The 26,011-nt window shown below is 54.3% G+C and overlaps 1 protein-coding gene across 5 annotated transcripts in view; it reads right to left on the bottom strand.

The window, feature by feature from the left end:
• SZT2 (SZT2 subunit of KICSTOR complex) overlaps nt 1-26,011 on the bottom strand; it is a 50,603-nt gene that overhangs the window by 17,946 nt on the left and 6,646 nt on the right. For 4 of the 5 annotated variants that reach the window (XR_004622877.1, XM_011232755.3, XM_034650790.1 and 1 more), the window contains exons 2-40: nt 22,153-22,278; nt 21,674-21,847; nt 21,221-21,391; nt 17,045-17,176; nt 16,160-16,301; nt 15,639-15,745; nt 12,384-12,594; nt 12,001-12,171; nt 11,352-11,586; nt 11,029-11,158; nt 10,157-10,299; nt 9,772-9,924; nt 9,515-9,629; nt 9,083-9,300; nt 8,767-8,982; nt 8,430-8,508; nt 8,110-8,204; nt 7,680-7,848; nt 7,363-7,477; nt 7,136-7,249; nt 6,759-6,929; nt 6,495-6,589; nt 6,132-6,255; nt 5,865-6,029; nt 5,570-5,774; nt 5,143-5,258; nt 4,792-5,038; nt 3,888-4,029; nt 3,639-3,731; nt 3,420-3,498; nt 3,023-3,316; nt 2,719-2,860; nt 2,455-2,562; nt 2,304-2,367; nt 1,915-2,100; nt 1,374-1,541; nt 1,204-1,282; nt 997-1,068; nt 621-822 (exon numbers count right to left, since the gene is read on the bottom strand). Coding sequence is in view for 4 of the 5 variants with exons in the window: in XM_011232755.3 (XP_011231057.1) it covers nt 621-822; nt 997-1,068; nt 1,204-1,282; nt 1,374-1,541; nt 1,915-2,100; nt 2,304-2,367; nt 2,455-2,562; nt 2,719-2,860; nt 3,023-3,316; nt 3,420-3,498; nt 3,639-3,731; nt 3,888-4,029; nt 4,792-5,038; nt 5,143-5,258; nt 5,570-5,774; nt 5,865-6,029; nt 6,132-6,255; nt 6,495-6,589; nt 6,759-6,929; nt 7,136-7,249; nt 7,363-7,477; nt 7,680-7,848; nt 8,110-8,204; nt 8,430-8,508; nt 8,767-8,982; nt 9,083-9,300; nt 9,515-9,629; nt 9,772-9,924; nt 10,157-10,299; nt 11,029-11,158; nt 11,352-11,586; nt 12,001-12,171; nt 12,384-12,594; nt 15,639-15,745; nt 16,160-16,301; nt 17,045-17,176; nt 21,221-21,391; nt 21,674-21,847; nt 22,153-22,278 (5,768 nt within the window). In the remaining variant the exon portion in view is untranslated. Of the gene's footprint in view, nt 1-620; nt 823-996; nt 1,069-1,203; nt 1,283-1,373; nt 1,542-1,914; nt 2,101-2,303; nt 2,368-2,454; nt 2,563-2,718; nt 2,861-3,022; nt 3,317-3,419; nt 3,499-3,638; nt 3,732-3,887; nt 4,030-4,791; nt 5,039-5,142; nt 5,259-5,569; nt 5,775-5,864; nt 6,030-6,131; nt 6,256-6,494; nt 6,590-6,758; nt 6,930-7,135; nt 7,250-7,362; nt 7,478-7,679; nt 7,849-8,109; nt 8,205-8,429; nt 8,509-8,766; nt 8,983-9,082; nt 9,301-9,514; nt 9,630-9,771; nt 9,925-10,156; nt 10,300-11,028; nt 11,159-11,351; nt 11,587-12,000; nt 12,172-12,383; nt 12,595-15,638; nt 15,746-16,159; nt 16,302-17,044; nt 17,177-21,220; nt 21,392-21,673; nt 21,848-22,152; nt 22,279-26,011 lie in introns of those variants that run through there. The other variant, XM_034650783.1, reaches the window with a different exon arrangement.

The raw sequence follows: 26,011 nt of genomic DNA, 5'->3' as shown, positions 1-26,011 counted from the left end.
GCAATTCTGGAAGCACAGGCTCCAGGCTCATCGGTTTCCACAAGGGCAGCGCACCAAAGCTTCCTTCCTCTCCATTTCCAGATCTTCAGCAGAAGGGTGGTCTGCCCTTCTCAAACCCACTCCACCCCATGACAGGAGCCACATTTAACCGGGGGCCTTGCTGGGAGTCCTGGATCTGCCCTTTCCTGTGACCTTGGGCAAGTATTTAACTTACTTGTGCTTGAGTTTCTTCACCCTTGCCACAAGGAGAATAATACAGTCTAGGACTGTGGCACAGATGAAAGGAGCTGATCCAGGCGGAACACTCAGAACAGCGTCTGCCACATGTAAGTGCTTGGTAAATATCACCTGTTAGCCCCATGTCAACTTCCGAGGCTGCTCTGAACTGTGGAAGCTCTTAATGCTTGGCTAGGAGCCCAAATCTTACCAGCTCTGAACTCCATTAGGAAAGCAGAGAGTGACCTGCTTTGCTACAGACTGTGGGAAGTGGTCAGAATACAGTCAGACCCCTACCCAAACCCTCGGTCCCAAGTCTCACTTTGGAATGACCCCGGAGAGGAGTGTTGTGGGACCAGGGGAAAGCAGCAGACATCAGAGTCAGGGTGCAGGGCCCTACTTACCGTGCGTGGGCGTACACTTCTACACGATCCTGCAGCACCCGAACGATGAGCCAGAAGTCAGGGAGGCAGGGCCCAGGGAGGCCTGAGAACGAAGGCTGGGGAGGTGCTGGCCCAGGTGGGGTCCGCAGTGTGAAGGGAGCCTTCTCCCCCAGGGTCTCACTGGGACCCTCACTGTCTGAGCCACTGCTGCCACCATCGTAACCTGTGTCAAACGTGAGGTTCAGCCCCATCCTTTGGCTCATCTGATCCTCCAAGTGTATCAGGCTTGATGGGCCTGGTCCCTTCACGTCAGTCCCTTCTGATGTCCCCTGCCCAGTCCTTCTGCCGCGCAGCCCTGCATCTGCCTCCCATCAGCTTAGAGTCCTCCCCAGCTTACCCAGGTGGTCAGAGTCCACACTGCCCTGACTGGACATAAGGCTCAGCCCCCGGCTGGGCCCAGGGTGGCTCCCTGGGAAGAAAAGGGAAAGGCCTGGAACCTCTACTAATCTTGCTCAGGACCGCCCTCCAAAAACGGAAGCAGGGCCAGGGATCTACAAGTCCCTGGTCCTAGCCCCCAGACTTTGTCGCCCAAGTCCTCTCTTACCTCCCTGTGGCAGGCTGAGGAGTGGAGTGCCCTCAGAACCCTCTGGGGAGCCAGGGGCTTGGGGGCTGGCTGTCAGGGCCTGAGAGGCAAGAAATCAGAACTGAATACAAGCCCCCACACATCTACCCCCACCCCCCCTCCATTTCCAGATCATCCCAGGAAAGGCTCACCTCCCCTTCGATGCCTTCGGCCCTGTCCTCATGGCTGTGCCAAGCCCAGGCTGCTGAAGGGGGCTCCCCCTGGGATGCACCTGGCTGTTGGCCAACTGCCACAAAGAAGAAGCCACTGTCAGGATCCTCAAGAAGAACATGGCCAGGGAGGTGAAGGCGGCGGAACTCCTGGGGAGCAGGAGCCAAGGTCACAGTTAAGGCAAGAGCAGCCCTGCCTATTCATGGCACCCCACACTTCCTCATCAGATCCTCACAACCACCTGGTGAAGCAGACAGTGGCACCCCCATTGCTGAGGTACCCAGAGAGTCAGGGACTTGCCTAGACTTCAATAAGGCCTGGTGGCAAGGAGGGCGGCTGGGTCTCTTCCTCTTCCCACTGAGTTGGGCTGCCAGGCATGGGGTGAGGGACAATGTGGTGAGGAGGCTGTCCGGAGGGCAATGCTACGGACTCAAACCAGGAGAGGCCCTTCTACTTCTGTATCTGCAGTCCAGGGAAGAACGGGCCCCAGGATGACCAGGGGGTGTTATGAGGGCAGCATACCTCCTTGAACTGCGTGAGGGAACGTTCTGGCCCAAACACAAAACTCAGTGGCAGGGTCTGGCGAAGGCAGGTGCTGCGTCCAGGAGAGCTACGGATGTGGGCAGCTGCCCGGTGCAGGGCAGGGCTCTGTGGGATGCCCCCTCTTCGGAGGGCCCCCACCATCTCATCCTCCAGCAACCAGTGGATCTGTAATCACAGAGCAATCCGGAAGTGGCTAAGGGCACCTCCCCTGCTGCTTGGGGCATCACCTCCCTTGCAGACTAGAAGACCCTGCCTCACAGATTAGGGTGTCCCTACTTTGATCCCAGAATAAAGGGGCCCCTTCCTTACTCATATGCTGACCAGGGTATCAGTTACAGTGCTTAGCTTGGGGGAGGGAAGGCCCTCACCTCACTCATGGTGGTCTCAATAGCCAGTCTGTGGGGTGTGGCCAAGTTGGATAGTCCGGGGTGCCTAAGTGGAAAAAAGGTTTAGATGTCGGTTTCCAGAAAACAAAACTGACAGGGAGCGAGGAACTCTGAGAGGCAGAAGGGGAAGTACCTGTCTTCTTCTGGGGGTGGCAGTGGGGGCCCCAGGCCATCATCCGACCTTAAAGATGATGGCTGCCCTGGGGATCGTGGGAATGAAGCACTGCTTTCAGACGTGGACCTGAACAGGATAGGAGTGAAGGTCAAAGATCAGGTACTCTCTTCCTAGGCCTCCTCAGCACTCCTTTCTTGGAATCCTTAAGGGGTCCCTAGATTCCTTTAATGGGCCCCTACCCCAGCAAGGCCCAGACCGCCCCCACCAAACTTGCTGCCACACCGGTGGTGCTGAGGGTCCGAGGTCGGGGGAAGCTCCACTTCCAGAGGCAAGGTCAGCACGAAGACGTCCAGGGTAACACTGAGGTCCCTCAGGGGCACTCGGCCTCCAACGGGGGGGCCCTCCAGACTGGAAAGCACCTGGCCTGGCAGAGGGGGACAGTCAGGGGTTGCTGGAGCCCGGGGACAAGCACAGACTTCAAGTCCCTGCGCTAATGAGTTATAGCCATAGGTCCTGCCCCCGGCCCCCCAACAGGCAGGCGGGCTGTGCTGGGACCTGCGCTCCGCCCGGGGTACCCCGGACTCACCCAGGCAGGTGGGCAGACTGCACACGGGTACTGAGCTGTGCTGCCCGCGCAGCCGCACAGAGCACGTGAGGTGCAGGAAGAGAGGCGGCAGGTCGCGCACCGGGCTCTCGGGCCCCGTCGGTGAGTCGCCCCCCAGGATACTGAAGGAGTCCTCGTCAGGGTTCACGGTGTCTGCATCTGACAGCGAGGCGGAGTCAAGCCCCGCCGGCCCCAGGTCGGGCTCACGGCTCTCGCGGTACTCTACCTCCAGCTCTGGGTCACTCTCGGTGACGACGCAGCAGGCTGACATGTCTCCTAGACGGGGATGCATGTCGTGTGCTTACTGGGGCAGGCTGGCGAAGGGCCCCGAATCCCGGCTTGAAGCAGCCTTCCCACCTCTCCCCACTTGCCCACACACCGTCTTCTCCTATGAGCTCAGCTTCTGAGAACTCCAGGTCACTGACTTTTCTGTCTACTGTGTCCCGGGGGCCCTCATCCTGAGCAAAAGAAAGAGACAGCTTTATCCAAGGCCAGACAAGAGCTACATTGGAGCCTCAAGGAGCCGAGTCAAAAGGATCCGGGTGGGCGCATGGGGCTATGGCTTGGGGGTCCGAGACGAAGAGAGGAAGCCACTGACCTCTCGCCGGCTGGATGGAGGGCAATAGAAGAAGTAGTGTGGGTTGGAGGGCACCGTGCGGAAGTGAAGACCGCTGATCTCCAGGAACTTCTCCTGTTAGCGGGCAGGAGGAGACTATTATGCCAGCCGGCCCCCAGCAGAACACTCCCCCCAGCCTAGAGTAAACATCTACACACCCTGCCCCAGGAGAGCACACCGCGCCGGGGCAGGCGCGACTCCACCCTCCTCTTCCTCCACCAAGCGTCCCACCTGGATGAGACTATGAAGGGCGTCATGCGCCTCTCCTCTGAGCTGGCAGACGTCCGTCAGAGAGATCTCCAGGCTAGGGTCTGGGTTGCCAGGGACACGGCTGCTCTGAAACTCAGGCTCGCTGAGGTCCTCGGTCTCTATGCTGAGTGGTGGGGGTGAGGGGCGTCGAGGCGTTAAGAGCCACCAAATCCTGGAGGAGCCTGCTTCCCTACTGCGAGTGGCACACACCGTCTTTGGCTCTAGCAAGGGTGCTTAGCACGACGGCACGGGCAGTGGCAGAGGTAAGGAGAACCACCCCACCCCTTTTGGCTCGAACCCCCACGTTTCTTAACGACTGGACTCCCGGCTTTCTGACTCAGACCACTGGGTGGAGGGTGATCTCATTCACTGTGGAAGAACACAGGTGGGGAGAAAATGCCCAGATTCGGGGCACGACAGGTGGAGGGTCCAGAGCTCCAGACAGGGAACTGGGCTGGAGTTTGGGCCTGGGCGTCGTCAGCACCCCCCTCCCTCTGCTGCTTCTGTTTCCCTGATGCTAATACACTGCAGGGGGCCAGACACACACCTGTCTGCTCGCTGGCCTTTCTCCCTCCCTTCATCAGGGACCTGCTGGGGACTCAGCAGCGAGCGACACACTCTGAAACTCACAGAGCAGTTCCAGGGATTACTACTATCGCATGAGGGTCCCCAGAACAAGCTTCTACTTTCACTGATGGCAGCCGGCAACTCTCTACCCCTCACCCAGCTCACCACTCCACGCCAGAAGAGGAGAGAAAGAGAGGAGACTGATAAATGGGAGCAAGAAGCCAGCTGCCTCCCCGGTGTGTGGGCGTGACCTCGCACAGCCCTACACCTGGCTCGGACCTCACGCAACCCCGACACGTCATTCCGGGACCATCCTAACCTGGACTCAGAAGCCAGGACAGCTCGTTCCCGAGGCTCGGGGCCCTCCTCGATGCTGCTGCTGAAGGGCCCAGGGCTGAGAGGCCCAGGGCTTGGGGGTGCCTGGGGCAAACCCCGTGTGTGGCCACACAGTGCAAGCAGGAAAGGGGTGATGTCTACTTCCTGTAGCAGCTCCTCGCAGGCATCGACCGCTATCAGCAAGTCCTGCGAGGAGACGCTCTGTGCTTGCTGCAAACTCCGGAACAGCCCTGAGGAAGCGGAAAGGGCCATGACGGTCAAGCTCTGGAACGGCCCCTCCAGTCCCCATGCCCGTAATCCGGCAAGGCCCCCCTCCTCCCTGACGCTCCCTCACCACGGACGTAGCACCGCTGTGCGTGCTCCTGCAGCAAGGCACAATGGTTGGCTGCCTCCTTGAACCTGGGTTCCATCCAGGCTGAGGATGCGGAGGGCTGGTCGAGGAACTGAGTCCTAGGAATAGGACGGAGGGGCGAGCTTGGCCAACTCTCCTAAGGGATATCTCAGACTCCCTATCCACCCATGCTCCCGTGGACTGTCCATATGTCTCTACCGAATATATTCATGGCCCAGCACGTCCAGCTGATTTGCTGAAGGAAGCTAAGCTAAGCTGATAAGCTGAAGGAGGCGTCGGGCGGGCCACGGACAGAGGTCCAGACACTGATGATCCACCTGTCTGTCCAGACCCCCGAGCGTGGTGGTCATAAGCCCTGGCTGGGGGCCGTGGCTGGGGGAGGACCTAGGTCAACACTGAGGGTATTCACCGGAAGATGAGGTCTCGGGGTGCCTGAGGGGGTTGTACGCCAACCATTTGCTCCCTCAGCGCTTCCAGGGCACAGCTATAGATGTAAACAGGACATCGGGTCCGGGGACCATCTGCACCCTCTGTCTGTGGAGCCTGACGTCCAGCGTAAGCTTGTAAGTCCTGACGGAAAGGTGGGCTTAGGTCTCCTGGGTTCTGGTCAGTGCCTGTGGGAAGAGGTGTCACATGGTCTCTAAGCCTTCTATTTTTTCCCGTTCCTGCTCCTGCTTAACTGACTTAAGAGTCAGCAGCCTTACCGCCGGCTGGGGTGACACTGAGCATGGGGACCTGGGCCTTTGCAGGCCTCACCCCAGGTTCTCCTAGATCTTTCAGGCTGGTCACCCCACTCCAATCCCCGAACTTAGGCTTGGTCTCCTCTTGAGAGTGTCCCTCCAGGCCATAGGCTGCCAGCTGTTGGACATCTGAAGAGAAAAAAAGAGATAGAAGTCAGAGCTGCCTGCTGGGCTGGTGGGGGAGTCCAGGGCTTGTACCTGGGTCTAGTGACAAAGGTGAGCAGGTGGTACCTGAGAAGGTAGCTGGGAGAAAAGTTAGAAACACATGCTGGGGAGTCACAAGCCTTGCATAGCAGCGCCACTGAGGGGGCTGGGCAGAGAGGAGAGGCTTGAGAGTCTCAGGGAGGCCTCCACCCTGTAAGAAACAAAATCAGAGCAATCTGCAAGGGACCACCCAACCCCTGCTCCCTTCATCCACCCTGGAGTGCAGCTCGAGGTATAGCTTATAAGATCCAGGACAAAGGGAGGTGACAGTATCCCGTCTCTGGCAGGAGGCACTTAGCATCCCTGGTGATAGAAAGTTGGGGCATGCATATGTGCTAGCAGGAGGAGGTCAGTGGGAAAACGGGCTCAAGGAGACAAAGCAGTGCTGACCGGGGGAGAGAGCGCTGAGTCTCCACTGCCTCGGGTGCTGTCGATTGCTCCATCCTTTAGGATCCCGTGGCCCCCCGCGGGTGGCTCCTCTGGACCTACAATGGGGGCAGAGGTGAGTGGACAAAGGCAGGGCCAGTGGAGACGTAGGGCTATGAGGTGAAGAGATGGGGAGGCCAAAACCCAAAGACAGAACCCCCCCCACCAGGGGTGGGGAAAAGGAGGCTGGACAAGAGTGTGCCGTCTAGGCAGGAGGCGGGAGCGCACCTGGACTGTGGCCGGTCCGTTGCAGCGCCTCACTCAAGAAGGTGGCCTGCTCAGCAGTGGTCAGCGGGATCTCCCGGTCACTCAGCTCCTGCCCCAGGCAGCTGTGCAGCCGGCACAGCACCATGTCGTTGGCGGGACAGGGCCCCTCGGCGAGAGGGACGCCCTCTGGCTCTGCCCGACACATACTCCGCTCAGCACCGAGAGCCTCCCGCTGCCCAGCACCCTGGCTCGGCCCTGAGCACGGCGGCCCCCATGTAGCCTCCAAGCCTCCTCTGGCCCCAGCACTCATCTGCTCACTTGCAGTCTCATCTACTCTCTGTGCCCATCACTCCCACGCCCGTTGGCCCTGTGGGTCAGTAAGTAGGAAGTTCACCCACCTCGGGAAAGCAGAAGGAAGAACATCTGGAGCTGCTGACACCGAGGCAACAGTCCCATTAGGTCAAAATGGAAAGGGATCTCATGGACACAGGTATCTCCTCCCTGGTCCAATCCTAGGAAGGATGGCAGGAAGACGAGACCCACGGTGAGACTCAGATGCCCCAGCTATGGTTGCCCCCCACCCTCCACTCTCCTGCTCCCCCTCAGGAGCCCCTTCCCCACTGACCATCAGAGACCCTTGGCTCGGGGGGCAGGGGGCTCCATTCCTTGCTCTGGCAGAGCTGTATCAGATATTCGAAGCTCAGCATGGAGCCTATGCAGGCAGCATCCCGAGGGTGGAGCTAGGGCACAAACAGCAGAGGTCAGGGGTCAGCCTGCCCGAGGCCAGAGTACTCTGGTGTCCAGCTCTCAAGGAAGCACACACAGTCACAGATGGGCAGGACAGAGAGATTCGGAGGGACCAGGAAGCCCACAGGCTGTGGTCCTCCAGAGGGGACGGCACCTCACCCAGTAAGGCGTGGGGCTCTTTCAGAGGTCACTCACAGCTCGAGGGATCTCAGAGTATGTCAGGTCCTGAAGATGCTTCCAGCTCTCAGGGCCGGGTCCCACCCGCCCATACTGAGGTTCCACCCACACCTCAGTGACCAGGTTGAGCTCTGAGTCTCCTTCCAGGGCCTCTACCTCCACATCGTTGTCATCATCTGTTGAGAAGCTAAAGGAGGAGGAGCCCTGAGCCTGGCAGAGAGGGGAGTCTGATCCACAGCCGAGTGCAAGGGGCTCAGTCCACGGAGGGAGCACAGGACGGACGTACTCCTATGTGGCCTTTCCGGACCAGTGTCCGCCTGATGAAGCATCTGAAAACAGCACCCCCTCCCCTGACTCTCTAACAGCCCGTGAGACAGAACTTCAGGGCCAGTAGGGAACAAGTGGGAATGTGGAGAGACGCCACTCCCAGAGAGGACAGGGGTCTCACCTGTCTTTGGTGGACGTAGAGTGCGGGGGGAAGAGGATGTACTGGACGACGCAGGTGTGCTTCTCTTCGCCTGCAGCCTGCCCCAGGGGCTCGTTCTGGGGGCCAGAACAGGAGATCTTGGGTAAATCTCGGCCAGGCCAGCTCGGGCCCTCAAACCCCAGCCCCCGCCACACTGTCCTGGGACTGGCCTCAGGTTTTGGGTCCTCTGGTCATAGGGTCCCCATGAGGCCGAGTTTACAGCAGTCCCAACCCGGCCGAACGGCAAGTGTCCCTCTGCTGACAGACTCTGGTGGGGAGACGTCGCGAGGGATGGCACATACCTGAACTGGAAGCTCCAGCACCATGTTGATGATCCCTTCCCCACTGCAGGCAAAGTGGAAGCCTTCGGAGAGTCGGACTCTGAAAGCCCCATGAAGGTGGGGGTGGGGACGGAATGAGATGGGGAGACACGCTCAGAGTGCATNGGGGGCGGAGGGGAGGCGGGGGGGGGCAGTGGCAGGAGCTGCTTGGCGCTAAGTACTGTGCATAATGGCGGCAGCAGCACAGGGGCTCAGAGAGGGGCAGGGTCTGACCTAGGCTTTCTGCCAGGGCCAAACCCAGAGTCTACACTTGCTCTCTCCCCGCCCTGAGCTGCCCGGCCGGGCCCGGGTGACATACTCAGTAAGGATGGACAGGAGCTGCGCAATGGCGCTGAGCGGCAGCGCGGGGGCCAGGCCTGAGGGGACGCTCCAGAGCCAGCGCTGATGGTAGAGGTAGCGGGACAGCGAGGCTAGGCTGGAAGAGGCTGAGCGGCCCGACACCAATGGCAGTGGCCCCGGTGGCTCCAGTGTCAGTAAGAAGGGCGCCCGGTAGTCCAGGGGTAGCTTCTCATACCTGGGCAATAGAGGTAACCCTTCGATCTCCACTCAGACCCAGCTGAGCCTCAGCTGGGGCTCCCATGTGCCCAGGCCTGGGCTCCAGCCTCTACACCAACCTGATGAGGAGCTTGTCCAGGGGTTTATGCAGGACCACAAGGCAAGGCCGGTCAGAAAGGGCCTGCTGCGGGCCCAGCATCGGGGGGGACTTGGAGGGAGAGCTGCCCCCACCAATGCCCCCCAGCCCTTTCCGTTTGACCTTGGGTGTTGGCTCCTTGCTTTGCACCCGGTGGGGGAAACGCAGCCGCAGGATCTCTTCCCGCAAGCCTGACACAATCTGCAGGAGAAATGTGATGAGATCCTCCTACCCCGTCCCCTCTAGGTCTGGGAGAAGGGGCCCCCAGACAAGGTGAGAGAGCCCTCTATTCCAAGTGTTCCTTGGTCTGGGAGCTCCTCTCTCCATTGGCCCTGGCCCTGTATGGTGTGGAGAGAAAGAGCCAGGCCACCCTCCAGGGCTCCCACGTCTCGGAGTCAGTCAGGGCCCGGCTCACCTTGTGTCGGGCCTGGGCTGGTGTGCCGATGGGAAAACCCAGGCGAAGGACCATGCACGGGGCCTTGGAAATGATGCGGACCATGTAGAAGGAGGAGGGGGGCTGGTCGGGGGCACTAGGGAGAAATGGGGGTCAGTGAGAAGCTCTAGGCTGGGAGTCAGTGGGTGGGAGGGGGAAGAGCGGTGAGGTTTGGGGTTAGAGGAAGAGACATGGGATGCAGGGGGGCAGGAGGCACGAGGGGCCGTCACTTTGCACACCTGGAGAGCAGCTTCACGTAGGAGTAGCCCTCGACCAGCACAAAGCTGCTCCAGTCCCGAAGCAGAGAGGTCAGCGAGGAGTGTGAGATCCTGCACTGCACGGTGCTATAGCGTCCGTTGCTGCCGGGGGTGTGCAAGTGCTTGGGGATGGGGCTGGAAGAGTGGTGTGGGCCCAAGTCAGACCGGGAAGCCCCGAGCTTGGGGGCAAAGCACAGACCGCTGTCCCTCTCTGCCCAGTCCCATCTGAGGATGTGGGGATGGGTAACTGGGAAGGCTAGGGAAGGGTCATCAGTTTTCCTTGGCTGAGGTGAGTGAGGGCTCCTTGGCCGCCCCCCTTCCCCATCGCCCCCCCACCCCGTCCCTTTAGCCCGCAGAGGACACGCACGTGTCGTGCTCCAGGATGAGCACCAGGCGGTGCATGTGCAGCCAGCGCTGCCAGGAGTTGGCGTCCATGGACAGCACAGGCTTCCAGTAGGCCGCAAACTGGGCGTGCGAGGAGTCAGACCCACTGTGCTGAAGGGAGAGCACCTGGGGACGGCAAGCGCTGCTTTTAGGGGCATCCGTGGTGAAACACAGCACAAGGGCCAAACGGCCAACAGGACCGTGGGGTCCGGGGGTCAGAGAGGAGCTCAGAGTCTAGCCTAGGACAGAAGCAAAACCCAGAGGCCTCTAGGACGAAGGCCAGATTGGGAGGAGCCCAGAGACAGACTGGGTAGCCCTTTCAGCTACATTCAGGCAAAGGACAGAGCTTGCCGTGTGTCCATCACTGCCTGAGGAGGACAGCAGCTGAGGGACGGCAGGAGCTCAGGGTGCGGCTGCTGCGTGCCAGCATAAGCCACCGCCTGGTAGCATGAGGCTGACGTCCGCGGGCCGAGTGTGAAGTCAGCACAGGACAAAGGAAGCTCTGGTCCTCGGGAAGTGCACAGTTCATGGTGGTTGGCACTGGTGGGAAATGGGTGAAGATGCCGGGGGAGGCCAGAATACGCCATGTGGAGATGGGGTGAAGGGGCTCGTGGGCACCTCCACGTTCTCCAAGCCGCGTGGTCTGCTGAGGACAGCCTCTCTCTACAGATCCTTCTCTGCCAGGAACTTGGAAGGAGGGAGGAGAATTGTTCTCAAAGCTAAAGCTTAGGAATTCTGGTTTACGTGCCTCAGACTTGAGAGGGAAGGAAGAAGGTGGCTCTGGGCTCCAGAAGCTGTGCCAGTCCGAGCCTGGGTGGGCGTGGAGCAGGGCTGACGAGCATCAGAGCCACTCACCGGGGTGGTGGAGCCGGGCGGGATATAGAAGAGCGGCACTCCACTCTTGGTGCTGTCAGGAAGCGTGAAATGCTCTGGGACTGAAGAGAAGGACTGAAGGTGGGCTAGCATCTGGTCCGTCTGGTTAATGCTGCAGAGAAAGGGCCAACCCTGAGCCACCCCTAACTCCGGTGGGCACAGAGGAAGGGAGCCCCAGGGGGACATGGGACACTGGACACAAGCCTGGGCCTCAGTGGGGCTCTCACTAGCTCCCATTTTCACACCTCTGCCCCCCCACCAACAAACGGGGCATCACTCACTGAGCGGTGGGTGACCTCACTCACCTCTGTAGCGTGTTCCAGAACCGTCGGATAACATGGGTACGATACAGTGAGCGAATGGGTTGCCTCAGTGCACAGGACACGTCGTGCAGAATGTCATAGCCCCCTTCCATTGTCACTTCCACCCGTGTTCCTCGAGGGCCCTCAGGCTCCAGGGGCCAGGGCGCCACGGCCACGTACTCGATGCGCATGTTGTGTTTCCACAACAGTACGAGCTTCACCTCCAGCTGAGACCCTCCTTCAGGGGAAGCGGGAGGCTAGTCAGGGGAAGAGGGCATAGGACTCCAACCCGGGACTGAGTTCTTTCCGAAACCCCCACCTACCTCCTGGAACTCTAGCCTGGCTAAAGGTTCCAAGCACGGTTCCAGAGATTTCAGGCCTAGAGCCTGCCAACTACCACAAACAGAAGTTTGCAGGAGTGATGTGAAAACAGAGCCATGGTCAGGACACCACACCACCCTCTGTTGACCCCCCCTCTGACAAAGGAGATGGAAACGGGAGGCTCAACGCTGAGAGAACGAGGCCCTGAAGGCAGCTCAGAACCCACTGTCTCCAACGACGAGCAGAATTTCACGGTTGATACCTAAGTGCCTTCCACTTTGTCTGGCAGGTCTGAGACTCGAGCGACGGGGCAGGGCCTACTGACCCTCACCTTTGGCCAGTGTGACCTCGCGGACACTGTAACCCTCTCGAAGGCGTACAGACACAGTGCTGACCAAGTCAGCGGGCACCTCCTTCTCGGTGTGCTTCTTTCGGCGCAGAGCCAGGGCAGGGTTGCTGCTTGCAGAGACCAGGTGCTCATTAAACAGGCGGTGCTGAGAGCCTAGAAGACCAGCGAGGTGGGGGAGAGGCAGGTGGCTACATGTGAGCTGACAGAGAGCTGGGGGTGGGGGGGAGGCTATGCTGCCATCGCAGGGGAGAGAACCACACCAGAACAGTCAGCCCCAGTCCCCCCCAGGGACCCATTCCTGCATCACCTCCAGGTCTGTGCTACACTCCCTGGCCCCCCACCCCTGGCCCCAGTCTGCCCCTCACCGCAGTAATACTCGGGGTTCAGGGCTTCCCCACTGCGCAAGAAGGAGTAGAGGAGAAATGCCCGGTGGTAGACAGTCAGACCCGGGCTGCCTGGCTCCGGCTCAGGACAAGTGGACAGGTAAGAACCAAATGTAGCCATTGCGATAAACTTCATCAATTCCACGTTGGGCACGTGGCCAAAACTGCAGTCATAAGAGTAAACTCCTCCCACCTAGAGAAAATGAGCAATTAGAGGCCTAGCACCAAAACAGGAACCCGAGAAGGAAGTACAAAAAGAGTGGAAGAGACTGGGCTGGTGGCCGTTCCCAGCCCTGGGGACCACAGAACGGGAAGTGGGTCAGTGTTCTCCCGAGACAGACCATGGCTCTGCAGCTTTCCTTCCCTTGGGCCCTGGCTGAAGCCCCACCATCTGGCCACACCCCTCTGCAGAACATCAAACGCCAGACTACACCACTCACTAAACATTTTGAGAAGTGGTTCACTGATTTCCTGTTACCACCGGAGAGACTTCAGTGTCTCTAACAAAGTGCTTCTCAAACCTTAGGGTAGATACAAAATGCCTGGGGATTTTTTCTTAAAATGCAGTAGGTCTGGGATGGGCCTAAGATTTCCCATTTCTAAAGAGCTCCCGGGCGATGCCAATGCTGCCGGCCCATGGACCATATCGGGAACACTAAATCCACAGATCAGAGGTCGGCAAACGACATACAAGCTGTGGGTCTAATCTAGCACATCACCTGTTTTTGTAAATGAAGTTTTATTCGAACACAGCCATGCCCATTCACCTTACCTATGACTGCTTTGACACTACACAAAGGCAGAGCTGAGCAGCTGTGACAACCGTACGGCCAGCAAAGCTTAAAATATTTACTAGCTGGCCCTTGACAGAAAATGGTGACAGACCAACTTGAGATGTTTCATTCAATTCCTTGACCTCTCATCTCCAGGAATCCTCTCTATTCCACTCGCCTGCCCGCTGCCTACACCCTGGCCCCTGGCTTCTCTTGGAACCACTTCACTTTCGCAATTTCAGTTGCCACATTCTACTGATTACACACAACTGTACTCCTCGGGACTCCTTCCATCCTCCCACTCCTGCTGCTCTTTGACCTCATTAAGACTGCCAGCCCTTGAACCTCTGCTCTCCAAGCTATCCCTGCCCTCTTGACTGGACTCTCCTTCAACCTCCAAACTCCAAACAGGATCGCCACCTAGCCAGGGGATCTCAAAGGGAGAAAGGTGCACCGTTGTCTAGGCTGGCGCCACATGGGAACACACGACACCCAGCCCAGCAGGTCCTTCAGGGCTGTCCTCAACACTGTTCTCCCCAGTGCTGGCTGCCCCTCCTCACAGTACTCACCCTCACCTCTTCCTTCAGAGAGGGACCAGAAACCCTCCGCTGAATTTATCCCCATCGTCACTTCTATCCTTCTAGTTTCAAAGGAAGAAATGACTCCTTTCCACTCCCAAAGAGACCCTTATCTACTTCTTTGAGCCAGTGCCCTCTTGTCAACAGAGAGACTTTACTCCATCAGGCTTCCTTTTCTTTCCCTTATTTTCAAACTCTGCTTCCTCACCGGTCCTCAGAAACGGGCTGAAGGCTCTAGCATAGAAAACAAACTGACAGAACAAAGCACCTGCCTCTTCCGCCCTGCACTCCCCTCCAGCTTCCATCTTCTCCTGCCCCCGCTCAATCGGAACAGCCACAGTCCTCATGTCTGCTTGTCTCCGCTTCCTTCTCTCCCATCCGCTCTTCCATCCACTGTAATCACTTCCCTTGCCACCTCTTCACCAAAATGGCCTGGATAAGATCCCGGTGACCTCTTCATCACCAAATCAAGAGGGTACTTCTTATTCCTCATTTTACCCGACCTGTCCACTGCATCTCACACTGTTAACTGCTCCTTTCTTCCCCAAACCCGGACTTCTCTGACATGAGAATCTCCTGGTTCTTGTCTGATTCTTTCCCTTCATTCTTTGGTGGGCCCCCTTCTTATGAAAGACCTCTCAACACTGGTATTCCCTAAGGTGCTTCAGGGGCCCTCTTCTCTGCTCAATTAGCATCTGCAGGCTGACAAATCCTAACTCTCTCAACTAGCGCTGTCTCCTGAGTACGAGATCTGCATATCCAACTGCTACCTGCTATGAATAGCAGCCGTCTATGACATAATTATGCACTCTGCTGAGCACTTTAAATGCATGGTCCCGCCCAACGAGGGAGGCACTGTCATAATCTCCACTCACAAATGAACCCGACCAAGAATCAAGTGATGTGCCCAATGTCACACAGCTAGCAAGTGGAGCCAGGATTCAGGCCAAGCATGTCTAACTCCAAAGATGATGCCTTCAGCTGCTATTCTGTTGACCCACCGGTGCCTCAAACGCAACATGCACAAACCTGGTTTCCTCATCTTGTTCTCAGTCGACCCCAACTGCTTCTCTTCCCGTTTGCTCCGCCAGTTACCCAGTCACCACTGACTTCCCAAACTTGGAGACATCCTTGACCCCTTTCTTGCTCACTCCTCACACCTTGCTAACTGTAAGTCATGCTGACTACCTCTTCATTTTCTCAATTCTATCCCCTTGTCTCCTACCTTTTATTCCCCTAATTTAAGCCCTGTTCCTCTCTCACCTTGAGCACTGCAATTAATAACCCCCCTGCCTCCACTTCTGCCTTCACACAGCACCAAGAGAGACCTTCATAAAACATAAACCCAACTAGTGACTTTCCTTGTGCTTACCTGCATCACCCAAAGAATTATCCTGAAGCGCCTCAATATAGCGCAACCAGCTTTTCACGTTCTGGCCAATGCCTGCCCTGCGGCCTGTCTCCCACAGCGTTTTGCTTCCCACCCTACGGCCCGTCAATCCAAATTGGCTGTGGTTTGCTGAATATTCCTATTCCTTCCTTTGCTTAAACGACTTTGAGTTGGGTTTTCTGATCCTTGCAATCAAAACAGTGATAAGTAATCTAACGGAAGAGATGAGGCTGGACAGAAGTGTCAGACTTCAAATTCAGCACTCTTTTTCCTAGAACATGACGTCTCCCCACGTCCTAAGGACGAAGATGAGAGTCTTCTCCCACCACCGCCACCTATTCCTGTTTTAGACACGACACCTATTCCCCCCACTAACACACAGGCAACTACGTTATTGGCTTTATGTGGGAAATCGTCACCTGTAGGAAAGTAACCAGCCATGTCCATCTTTGTGACGTACCACGCTTCCCTCCCCTCCTTCCTAGAAAGCCCTCACCTGCACAAAGGAGCAAGCCACGGTGCCACTGCGAAGCTGGTTCAGCAACGTCTCACAGACAGCAACATCAGGGACACTGGTCACGCCATCTGTGATCACGATGATACCTGGAGCAGGAAACATCAGACAGGCCTGGGGACGCTGACCAGATCAAAGTCACAGGGAGGCATCCAACTGATGGGGCCCTGAGGACCTCGGTGCCACCAACCGATGCGTTTTATGATCCACAAACACCCTTCCTTCTTCCCTTCCGTCCTGCTTCTCCCTCCTGAGTGCTGGGTCCCAGTGTCCAAAGTGATGCGGAGCACTACTTGGAGCACTGCGCATCCCCACTAGGGTCCCTGATGGTTGTCAGAGCTGAGAGTACTGGAGAGACACACTCATTCACATTCACCTCAAACAGGGAGATAGATCCTCTTCCCGGGGACCCACTGGTGCCCTGGAACTTCAATCAATACTGGTAACGTCCCCTTCTTATACCCTCCTATTGCCCCAACCCCAGCAACATTCCTTCTACTGACCTGCGCTGGAGTTTGAGGGGAGCAACTGCAGTGCCAAGATGCCCTGACGAATCATACTGACCAGCCCGAGGTCAGCTGTCACCATGGAGACTCCCACCTTCCGGCCCGGAGGCTCCCCTGAGTCCAGGGACTGGTCCTCTGCCTGGCCCAAATTACAGAGGAGACAGAATTGGACAGATGGCATTACTATCCCACCCACAGCCAAGAATTTATAGCTTAGCACTGGCCAGGCCAGACAGGCCTAATCCTAACCCCAACCCCCCCTACATAGCCAAGTCCTGACTGTGCTTGCTCTCCCAGGGTGTGCTTAGATGCTGACACGCAGATGGACAGGGAGTCTGGCCCCAGATGGAGCACCAGATTATACTGGAGCAGGGTTCCCCACCTTTTGTCGACGAGGCCCCTTACCCAGAGTTTCCCATCACTATGAAGAAATATTCTCTACGTCAATCGTATTAAGTCTTCACACAGGTATGACTTAATTTCCTTGGCTACTTTAGGATACCCAAAGGAATGAGCAGTGCATTTCAATGAGTCCAAGCAGCTTTATCCCTGACTGTACAAAGTCCTAGAGAACAAAGCCCCCCATGATCACCTTCTCGGATCCAGTGGGGGAGGAGTTCTAGGACTGAAAACACACAGGCAAATGGCTTTCACATTTTCCCCCAGCAAGAGTGTGTGCCTTGGGGCACAGAGGTGAGCCCTCCTCCAGCAGGGAACCTGTCATGTGCACTCACCAGCAATTCTATCCTTGGCTCCCTCCGCCTACTCGCCCCTTTTGTTGCCCTCTTCCCTCCATGCTGGGGCTTGTCCCTCCTCTCTCCCTTCTGTCCCTTAATAGCTCCTCTTTCTAAGTGGCCTCCACCTGCTTTCTCTCGCACATACCTGACTCTGGGGGTCGTACTGCTGCTGCAGCATGGTGGCCACTTTATCCTCAAAGAGACAGAGCTGCTCGTATACCTGCTGCAGGAACGCCTCCCGCTGGGAAGGGTCCAAAAGGCAGCCCTGCACCAGCACCTGAGAAGCAAAAGGAAAAGACCAGATATGAGCATCAGGGGGACACTGGAAAGTCCCCCTTTGGTCTCCCTATTTATTCTCCACAGCTCCCTCTAGGCAATCCTGACTTTTCGCCCAGAATCTCAAGTCAGCTAAATCCACAGCCAGTTCCTCTCTTATCAGATCATCTACTCCATCAGGGATACCAGGCCATTCATGACCTTAATCTGGGTTCACAATCTTCCTCTGCTTTTGGTCCTGCACACTGGGTTTCCCCAAACTCCCACATGGGGGTGCCCTAAGATTTTCCATCTCAGGTCACCAGACTGCCCCACCTCAGCCTGGCCAAGCTTTTCTCGTTCTGACTCATACTTTTTTATTCTTGTTGATTTCTTTTTTTTTTTTTTTAAAGATTTTATTTATTTATTCGACAGAGATAGAGAGAGCCAGCGAGAGAGGGAACACAAGCAGGGAGAGTGGGAGAGGAAGAAGCAGGCTCATAGCGGAGGAGCCTTGATGTGGGGCTCGATCCCATAACACCGGGATCACGCCCTGAGCCGAAGGCAGACGCTTAACCGCTGTGCCACCAAGGCGCCCTTCTTGTTGATTTCTAAGCAGGGCACACAGAAGCGGCTCTGGACCTTTTCCCTTTCAGGTTCAAAATCATCTTCCTAGTGAGTGTTCCTTCCTTCTCCTTCCCCTCAGCAGGTAACGCCCACCCACCTCTTCACAGAGAAAGGAAACCAGCCAATGGGAACTGCTGGCTCACCATAATCCCAAGGGTGTACTACTCTCCAATCCACTGAAAATACCCACAAAGTCTGCCCAATGTTTACATCTATGTTTTTGTTGTTCTTTTGAGAGAAGAAAAGACTCCTCCTCCGCCTTTTTCCCCCAAAGCTAATCTCTCCAACCAATCTTGGGCCTTTTGTCTAATATCTAATACCTTCATTCTTTCTCCATGGGGTTCCTTTCCTTCTTTCAACATAAAAAAAGTGCCCTCATCCTAGAAATTTCACACAGGCCTGGAAGCCCCTGTGATCTCTCCTCTCTGCCAGGCTCCCACCAGGTTCTTACATGCGCACTACCCCCTGCCCCTGCCCTCCTGGGCAACAACTACCCCTTCACTCCCTACTCGGGGCTGGGGAAATGGGTGGTCACAGGCAGAAGAGGGGAGAGGGGGCCTCTGTACGTTCACAGGCCTGCCTATGAGAAGAAAAACAGAATCAGAGGAATAGTAGGAACTGGGGTTCTAAGGTGAGAAAGATGTTCACATCTGTTTGTTTATAGGATTGGAATGTACTGTTTATAAGAATGAAAAGTGGGTCAACCCAAGAGTCCAACAGTAGGGTTTGGCCAAATACAGAATGATAAAATGTGATAAAATATTAAGCTCGGCAGCAATTAAAAATCGTACTTTCAAAGAATACTTACTGACAAGGAAAAATGCCCAGATTATACACTAAAAAAGCAGGATGCCAAACCATGCAAATGGCCTGATGTTTCTCCTCTCTTTGGAAGGAGGGGTGGTAGTGAGGGAGGATAAACAAGTACTCAAAGACAAGAAGAACATTCCATCAAACGTTCATAGTACTTGTTTCTGGGTGGTGTATTATGGGTGAGTTTTGGTTTTCTTTATATTTTATGTATTTTTAAAATTTCCTTCAATGGACATACCTTATTCTTATGATCTTTTGTTTTGTTTTGCTTTAAGGAACAGCACGATATATCTTGGGGAGCTTTAGAGACGGGGTGGGGGCTGACCCTGGGCCGGGGAGGGGTAACCTGAGTAAGACTCTTCCTTCCCCACAGCTGCTGCCCTGGTTCAGGGCCCGCCTCTTCCCCAGGGCTGCGCTCACCCTCTGCCCACCCCCCCAGCACAGAAGCTGTCCTCCAATCCATCTTCCCAATGTACAAATCTGATCGCGTTACTGGCCATTTAAAAACCTTCCATTTTTAATAGTTTTATTAACAGTGAACAGTTTTTTTTTTTTTTTTTTTTTTTTTTTAAAGTTTTTTTTTTTTTTTTTTTTTTTTTAAAGATTTTATTTATTTATTCGACAGAGATAGAGACAGCCAGCGAGAGAGGGAGCACAAGCAGGGGGAGTGGGAGAGGAAGAAGCAGGCTCATAGCAGAAGAGCCTGATGTGGGGCTCGATCCCATAACGCCGGGATCACGCCCTGAGCCGAAGGCAGACGCTTAACCACTGTGCCACCCAGGCGCCCCAACAGTGAACAGTTTTAATAGCTAACATTTTTGCATGTTTTCTATGTGGCAGGCACTGTTCTCAGTGCTTGATATACATGAACTCAGTCACCATATAATATTGGTCCCGTTAATATCCCTATTTTGGAGAAAAGACACAGATGTGCAGAAAGGTTAAGTCGCTTGCATAAGGGCCCACAGCCAGCAAGCACATACAGGGTATATGAATCCAATTCAGTGCTGGTCATCACCATGCTGAACTCGTCTACAGAACAAAGGACAAGTTCTTAGCCGTGACATTCAAAGCCTCTCGTAATTCTGCCTCCACTTATCTCTCTCTCTCTTTTTAAAAGATATTATTTTTAAATAATATCTACACCCAACGTGGAGCTCGAGCTCACAACCCTGAGATCAAGAGTTGCACACTCCACCGACTGAGCCAGCCAGGTGTCCCTCCACTTATCTCTCTTGTCTCCTCTTTACTACCACTCCCCACCCCCACATCCAGTGTTACTACGTCAAACAGAATTACAAAATTACTGTGTCAAAGGACACCTGTGATTGGGAGCGCTGTCTCATAGCTCTGTGGCTTTGCTTTTGAGCCCCTCTGTCTGGAAAGCCCATTTCCCCTTCTTTGAAGGGTTAACCTCGATCCTTCCTTCAAGACTCAGTTCAAATGCCTCTTTGTGTGAAAGTCTTTCCTGTCACAGCCCCAGGCTTGGCTGGGTGTCCTTCTCGGTGCTCCTGCTCCCACAGCACCTAAGTCATTACTTATCAGTGTCCTTATCACATTCAACTGAAATTACCTCCTTCAATATCTGTCTCCCCCCCCCCCAACTAAACTCTCAACTCCTCCCATCAGGACAGGGACAGTGTCTGATTCATCTGTGACTCCAGGACGTAGCCCAGGTCTTGCGCAGATCGGGCTTCGTAAGCATCTTCCAAGATAAACTGAACGTTGAGTGATTACCTAACACCTGTGCCATCCCTGTCTTGGCTCCTGGTGCCTGCGAAGCCCAGCCTCCACCCGGGGATGCTGCCTACAACCAACGGTCCTAGCAGCTGTGCTGGGAGAGCACTGGAAGCCACAGCACAGGGCTGGGACCCAGACAAGCACCAAACGCCCTGCAGATTTCAGACACTCAGGTGCTGTTCCTCGCATCCCTGTCTCAAAGCCAGTTTGACAGCTAAGGTGACAACATGGCCATCAGGGACAGTTTCAGGGTAAGCCCCTACGAGTGAGTTGAGGGTGGTTAAGAGCAGATGAGGGGAAATTGGGCCACTGCTTATCTAAGTCCCAGATATTCCAGTAACAGACTTGGCCATTGTCCAAAAGGAGTGTCTTGTGCTGGCCTGCTTGGTGGTGGATAAGCCTTGTCATCTGTATGGTCAGCGTAACACCCAGCAGTTCACAGGGCCCTCACAGAAAATGACCCTCTCTGTCCTTGGGAGAAATTATGTTTCTGGGTATTTGTTATATTTCAAAATCATAAAATTATTCTAAAAGATCATCTCCCAGGGGTCGTGGCAGGAGTCAGGATACAAGCAAATTTTCTAATCAAATTAGGAGGCTGGTGGTGGTAGAGTGGTAAAACAGACATCCAAGGGCTAGAACCACAGACTTACAGAAGGAGAGAGAGAGGCATTTGTCCAATCAAGCTCATGAGAAGGCTCCTGAAGAGCAGAGGAACAGATACTTCTCTAGAGGAGAGAGCCTCCGAGATGACTAGTAAAGGGTTCCAAGAAGCTGGCAGAGCCGGGGACTTTGGGCGCAGACCGCAGCGACAGGACAAGGACTTGGTCAGTAGACTATCAGAAATGAGGTCTGAGCATACAGACTTGGGGAAAGGATGTACTACCTGGTGGGCCTGCAGGCCAATGATTGAGGAGTAGGCCTGGATGGTTATGTAGATCTCAGGCTGGAAGTCGATGCAAGATCCGGGCACACGGAAGGGTCGAAGCAGCCCGCCTAGGCAGCGGGAGAGGGCATGGAAAACTTCATCAAACAAGATCTCTCCTGTGGAATCATCCTGAGGGCAATGCAGAGAAAGATTTCTCAAGTGTGACCATAAGCAGCCCTGAGCAGAGGGCAGAAACGAGCAGCTTCCATGGGAATTCTTTTCTGAAGGTTGATCACACCCCCAAACATGGTGCCATGGATGGAGGGGATCTTTCAACACTCACCATTTAAAGGCCTGTTTCCTTCCTCCAATTGTAGGCTGGGATCCCTTTCCACTTCTCTCAGGCCTCTCCCTCTCTCCCTCACCCCCTGCTCCCTCCTTTCCTCCCGCTGTCTCCCCCCAACCCCTTACCACAATGCCAGTAGACGGGCTAAGGTCAAGCTCAATGACAAATCGATACTGCCAAGCCAGGAAGGTGACCCGCGTGGAAGGTACAAGGAGGAATGGCCTTGGGACCACTGGTTCATCTGGCTGCCACCCAGGGGGCAGGACACTGAGGACTTCCAACTCCTGCTCAGACTGGAGCTGACAATTAGGACAGAGAGAAAAGGAAAGGGTCTGGGAAGAGTCCCCCTTGTATTTCCAGGACCTGAACTGCTATATCCAAAACGGCAAACCACTGGCCCCACCTCCTGCAAGCCAACCATATATTCTTCCTGTCTGGAAAAGTAAACAACATTTCCCCTGTGGAATCATCTTGTGGGCAAAGTCACTTGCCCATCCTAGAATCGGACCCCTCAGAATTAGTCTCCCCTCCCGTTTCTAGGACCCTCTTAAAAAAGCAGATTCTTTTGAGCCGGCCTGTCACATCCTGTGCTTCTGGGCCTCACCAGCATCTCCTGGGGTGTGGCCTGCACAGTTTGATGCAGGTGATCGAGGAACCAAGCCAGGCGGACATTTCGGGAGATTCGATAGTCCTTTTTCATCAACAGGAACACCTGCCCAGCTTCTTCTACCTGCAGACAAAGAGACATTTAAAAATCTCTAACGATTCACTGAGTTCCTAGTATCCGCAGATCACTGCGCAAGGAACTTGCCCAAGGAGTTCACAATACATAAGTGAGAGGCAAGGCAGCAGAGGTGAAAAGTTAACTCCCGCCTCAGTGCAAGGGGTTCCCAAGGACTCGCTTCTCCGCTCCCACTCCCCCACGTGGGCTTCAGTGCTGAGGAAGTGACCTTTTCACATTATCGAACGTTAAGGTGTTTCTCCTATAAGCTATGAGCTCTTGAGGGCAGGGACTGTGTCTTGTTCTATTTTTTGTGTCGCTATGTGTAGTAAATTGCTCGTAACAGAGCAGATACTCAATAATGCTGGACACTTCCTCCTAAGAAGCCTTGACCACAGAGGCCACTAAAGGACTCTTCACTGGATGACTAATAAGCCTGCTGAATGCCTCAAAATTCAACTTCTTTGGGTCATAACCTACACTTTTCCCAGCCTCCACACTTCTTAGTGGTCAGCAGTCTAGACCTTTCCCACTACTGCCTCACAGGCTGTTAACTCAACAGTGTCCTGCCCAGCATAAGCTCCCTTATCCGAATCCTTGTCCTTCCACTCACCAGCCCCGACAGATCTTGACTCAGGATGGATTCAACGTTCTCTCTTATCTGCACATATATCACGCCAGCTGCACTTTGACACAAAGAAACTTGTCACCTTGCCGTGCCACCTTGGACAGGCCTTTACCCATCCTTCACTTCTCCCTGGTGAGCAACCTCTCCTGTTCCCCCTTGAATGTTTCCCGATCTCTCAACCCCTGGGGTCCCAGCAGATAAACTCGCCTACTCTCTCACGCAGAAAACAAGGGTCTACTGGTCTGAATTCCCCCAAGGTTTCCTCCTGATCAAGGTTTATCTGAAATTCCTTTATTCTCTTACTTTCACCTCCGATGAAACGATTACTGTCCTCCTGGTTTAGACAAATTGCAAATTGCTCATCCTGGGTCCCTGACAGGTCAGGGGGAGATGCCAGGCTGCAAGCACTGATGAGAGTGGCAGAAGACAAATGAACAGAGGCCAGGGACTGCCTGTTAAGAAACGTGGTATGGAAAGGAAGGGAAGGTCTTTTCCCCCTAAATGGGGAAATGGGAAGAAGAAATAGAAAAAGCCCTAGGGGCGCCTGGGTGGCGCAGCGGTTAAGCGTCTGCCTTCGGCTCAGGGCGTGATCCCAGCGTTATGGGATAGAGCCCCGCATCAGGCTCCTCTGCTATGAGCCTGCTTCTTCCTCTCCCACTCCCCCTGCTTGTGTTCCCTCTCTCGCGCTGTCTCTATCTCTGTCAAATAAATAAATAAAATCTTTAAAAAAAAAAAAAAAAGAAAAAGCCCTAGAAAAATACTAAGGAAGGGTGCCTGGGGGCAGAGAGGAGAGTGGAGAGCAGAGATGCCACGACTAAAGATGAAAAAGGCCTTTCTTCTCCAGGACAGTAGGCACACAGCAAAAGACACAGAAACAGCCCCTGGGACGTGGCATGGGTGAGAGCAGAAGGCAAGAAGAGGGAAGGCATTCCCATTCCTTGAGCACCTATACTTTATTTAACAGATCCTGGAGAAGCTCAGTGCAAGAACTTCAGACTCAGACAATCTGGCATGAATCCCAATTCGGCCTCTTAGTAGCCTGTGAGGCTGGGGAAAGGGTACTTAACCTCCGCAAGCCTCAGTGCCCTCATCTGTGAAATGATCTAATCCCAATACCGATCTAGTGTTGTTAAGTGGCTTAAGTGAAATCAGGTACGTGGGGAGCGCAGCACTGTGCCTGGCACTTACAAAGAATCTGATAAAAGTTAACTATTACAGGTTATTACCAGGCACAATACAAGGCTCTTCACACAAGCTCATTCAGTCTGCACATAAAACATTTAACAGAAAAAAAACTTGAGGCCCAAAACAGTGAAATGGTTTAACACAATTAGTGGGTAGAGGATCAGAGGTCAAACCCAGACCTCATGAGCCACACCATCCAATGACTGAGAGTGACAAATGGATAAAACTGGGGAAAGAGCAGAAAAGATTTGGGGCACCTGGGTGGCTAGGTCGGCTGAGTGTCTGCCTTAAGCTCAGGTCATGGTCTTGGGGTCCTGGGATCGAGCCCCACATCGGGCTCCCTGCTCAGGGGAGAGTCTGCTTCTCCCTCTCCCTCTGCCCCCCCATTCTCTTTCTTACTCTTTTTTTTTTTTTAATTTATTTAAAAGAGAGCGACACAGAGAGAGAGGGAACTCAAGCAAGGGGAGTGTGAAAGGGAAAAGCAGGCTTCCTGCAGCAGGGAGCCCAATGTGGGACTCGATCCCAGGACCCTGGGATCATGACATGAACCGAAGGCAGATGCTTAACTGACTGAGCCACCCAGGTAGGTGTCCCTAAAATCTTAAAAAAAAAAAAAAAAAAAGGAACGTGATGAGTCTCTACAGGCAGAAAGGATGCTCTGGCATAATTAGAAAGAAAAACAATTTAAACATGTGATTCAGTATTATTTTGTTAGGTCTCCATACTAACCTAAAATCACGTAACTCTCTCTTATACTGTTTCCCTACACTGGGCTCAGGTAGGTGCTGGCCAGGATTCTGGATTTTATCACCAGAGTTAGGGCAAGCTACTGAACTTTTTTTCAGCAGAGCAGTTAACATTATATCTGCATTAAAAAAAAACTCCTTCTGGGGATGCCCTAGAAAGATCCCCTAAGGAGCAGGGGAGATGACAGTGGCCTAGACCAGAGCTACTCAAAGCAGCCATTCTGTGAACTGTTTGAGACTGGTCCCCCCATGAGACAGCAGTTGTGCCAGAATGTAAAGCCAGTACTGCCTTTCATTGAGAAAGCTGGTTTTACACACACACACACACACACACACACACACACACACACACACACAAAGTCAGCTGAACTAAAACTTTCAAGACAAGTGAGCTTAGCTGCCATTTTAAGGAATCTTTGGAAGAAGACAAAAATTGGTGATTAATTGGAAAGTAGCAAAATGGTGTCAAGGATGGCTAAGATAGCACTGGAAACCGGTAAGCTGCAGAATGATTTCCCAGTTAACTGGAAAAATCAGATATAGGTATTTACCATCACTTCTAACCACCATTCCCCCAAAAGGTCCCATCAGATTGTACACCCTTATTGCCAAGATGCTAGAAACAGAAAAGGGATCTACTGGCAAAGAAGGAAACAGCAGCTGTTACTTGCCCTCTGCCTGGCCCTTGGTCTCAAGGTGGGATGCTCTCATAAACCAGTCAAGCTCTCTCTCAGAACCGACTGAGCTGGTGTGGGTGTAAGATGGTTGCCCACTCTTGTCTAACTGCTGATGCCGGATCCATGCCAAGGTTCTTATCTAGAAAAGGATGGGCTGGGGCTTGGAGTGTTATCAGAATAGGAAGGATACCCGAGTTCAGCAGTCTTGTTTTATCACTCTATCTTCAGAGCCTACAGTAGTGCTGGGCACATTAGATGCGCCATATGATTTTGCTGAATAAGGGAATCCACCGTATGTTCTAAGCAGAGCAAAGCTGATGTTTAAAACTAATAATCAGGGGGTGCCTGGGTGGCCCAGTTGGTTAAGTGTCCAACTCTCGATCTCAACTCATGTCTTGATCTCATGGTTGTGAGTTCAAGCCCCATGTTGGGCTCCACGCTGGGCATGGAGCCTACTTAAAAAAAAGAAAAATTAAAACTAATCATCAGTACTACTCTTCTCAAGG

The sequence above is a fragment of the Ailuropoda melanoleuca genome, chromosome 2 (genome assembly GCF_002007445.2).
Source record: "Ailuropoda melanoleuca isolate Jingjing chromosome 2, ASM200744v2, whole genome shotgun sequence".
Taxonomy (NCBI): Eukaryota; Metazoa; Chordata; class Mammalia; order Carnivora; family Ursidae; genus Ailuropoda; species Ailuropoda melanoleuca.
This window is presented reverse-complemented; position numbering and strand designations above follow the sequence as displayed.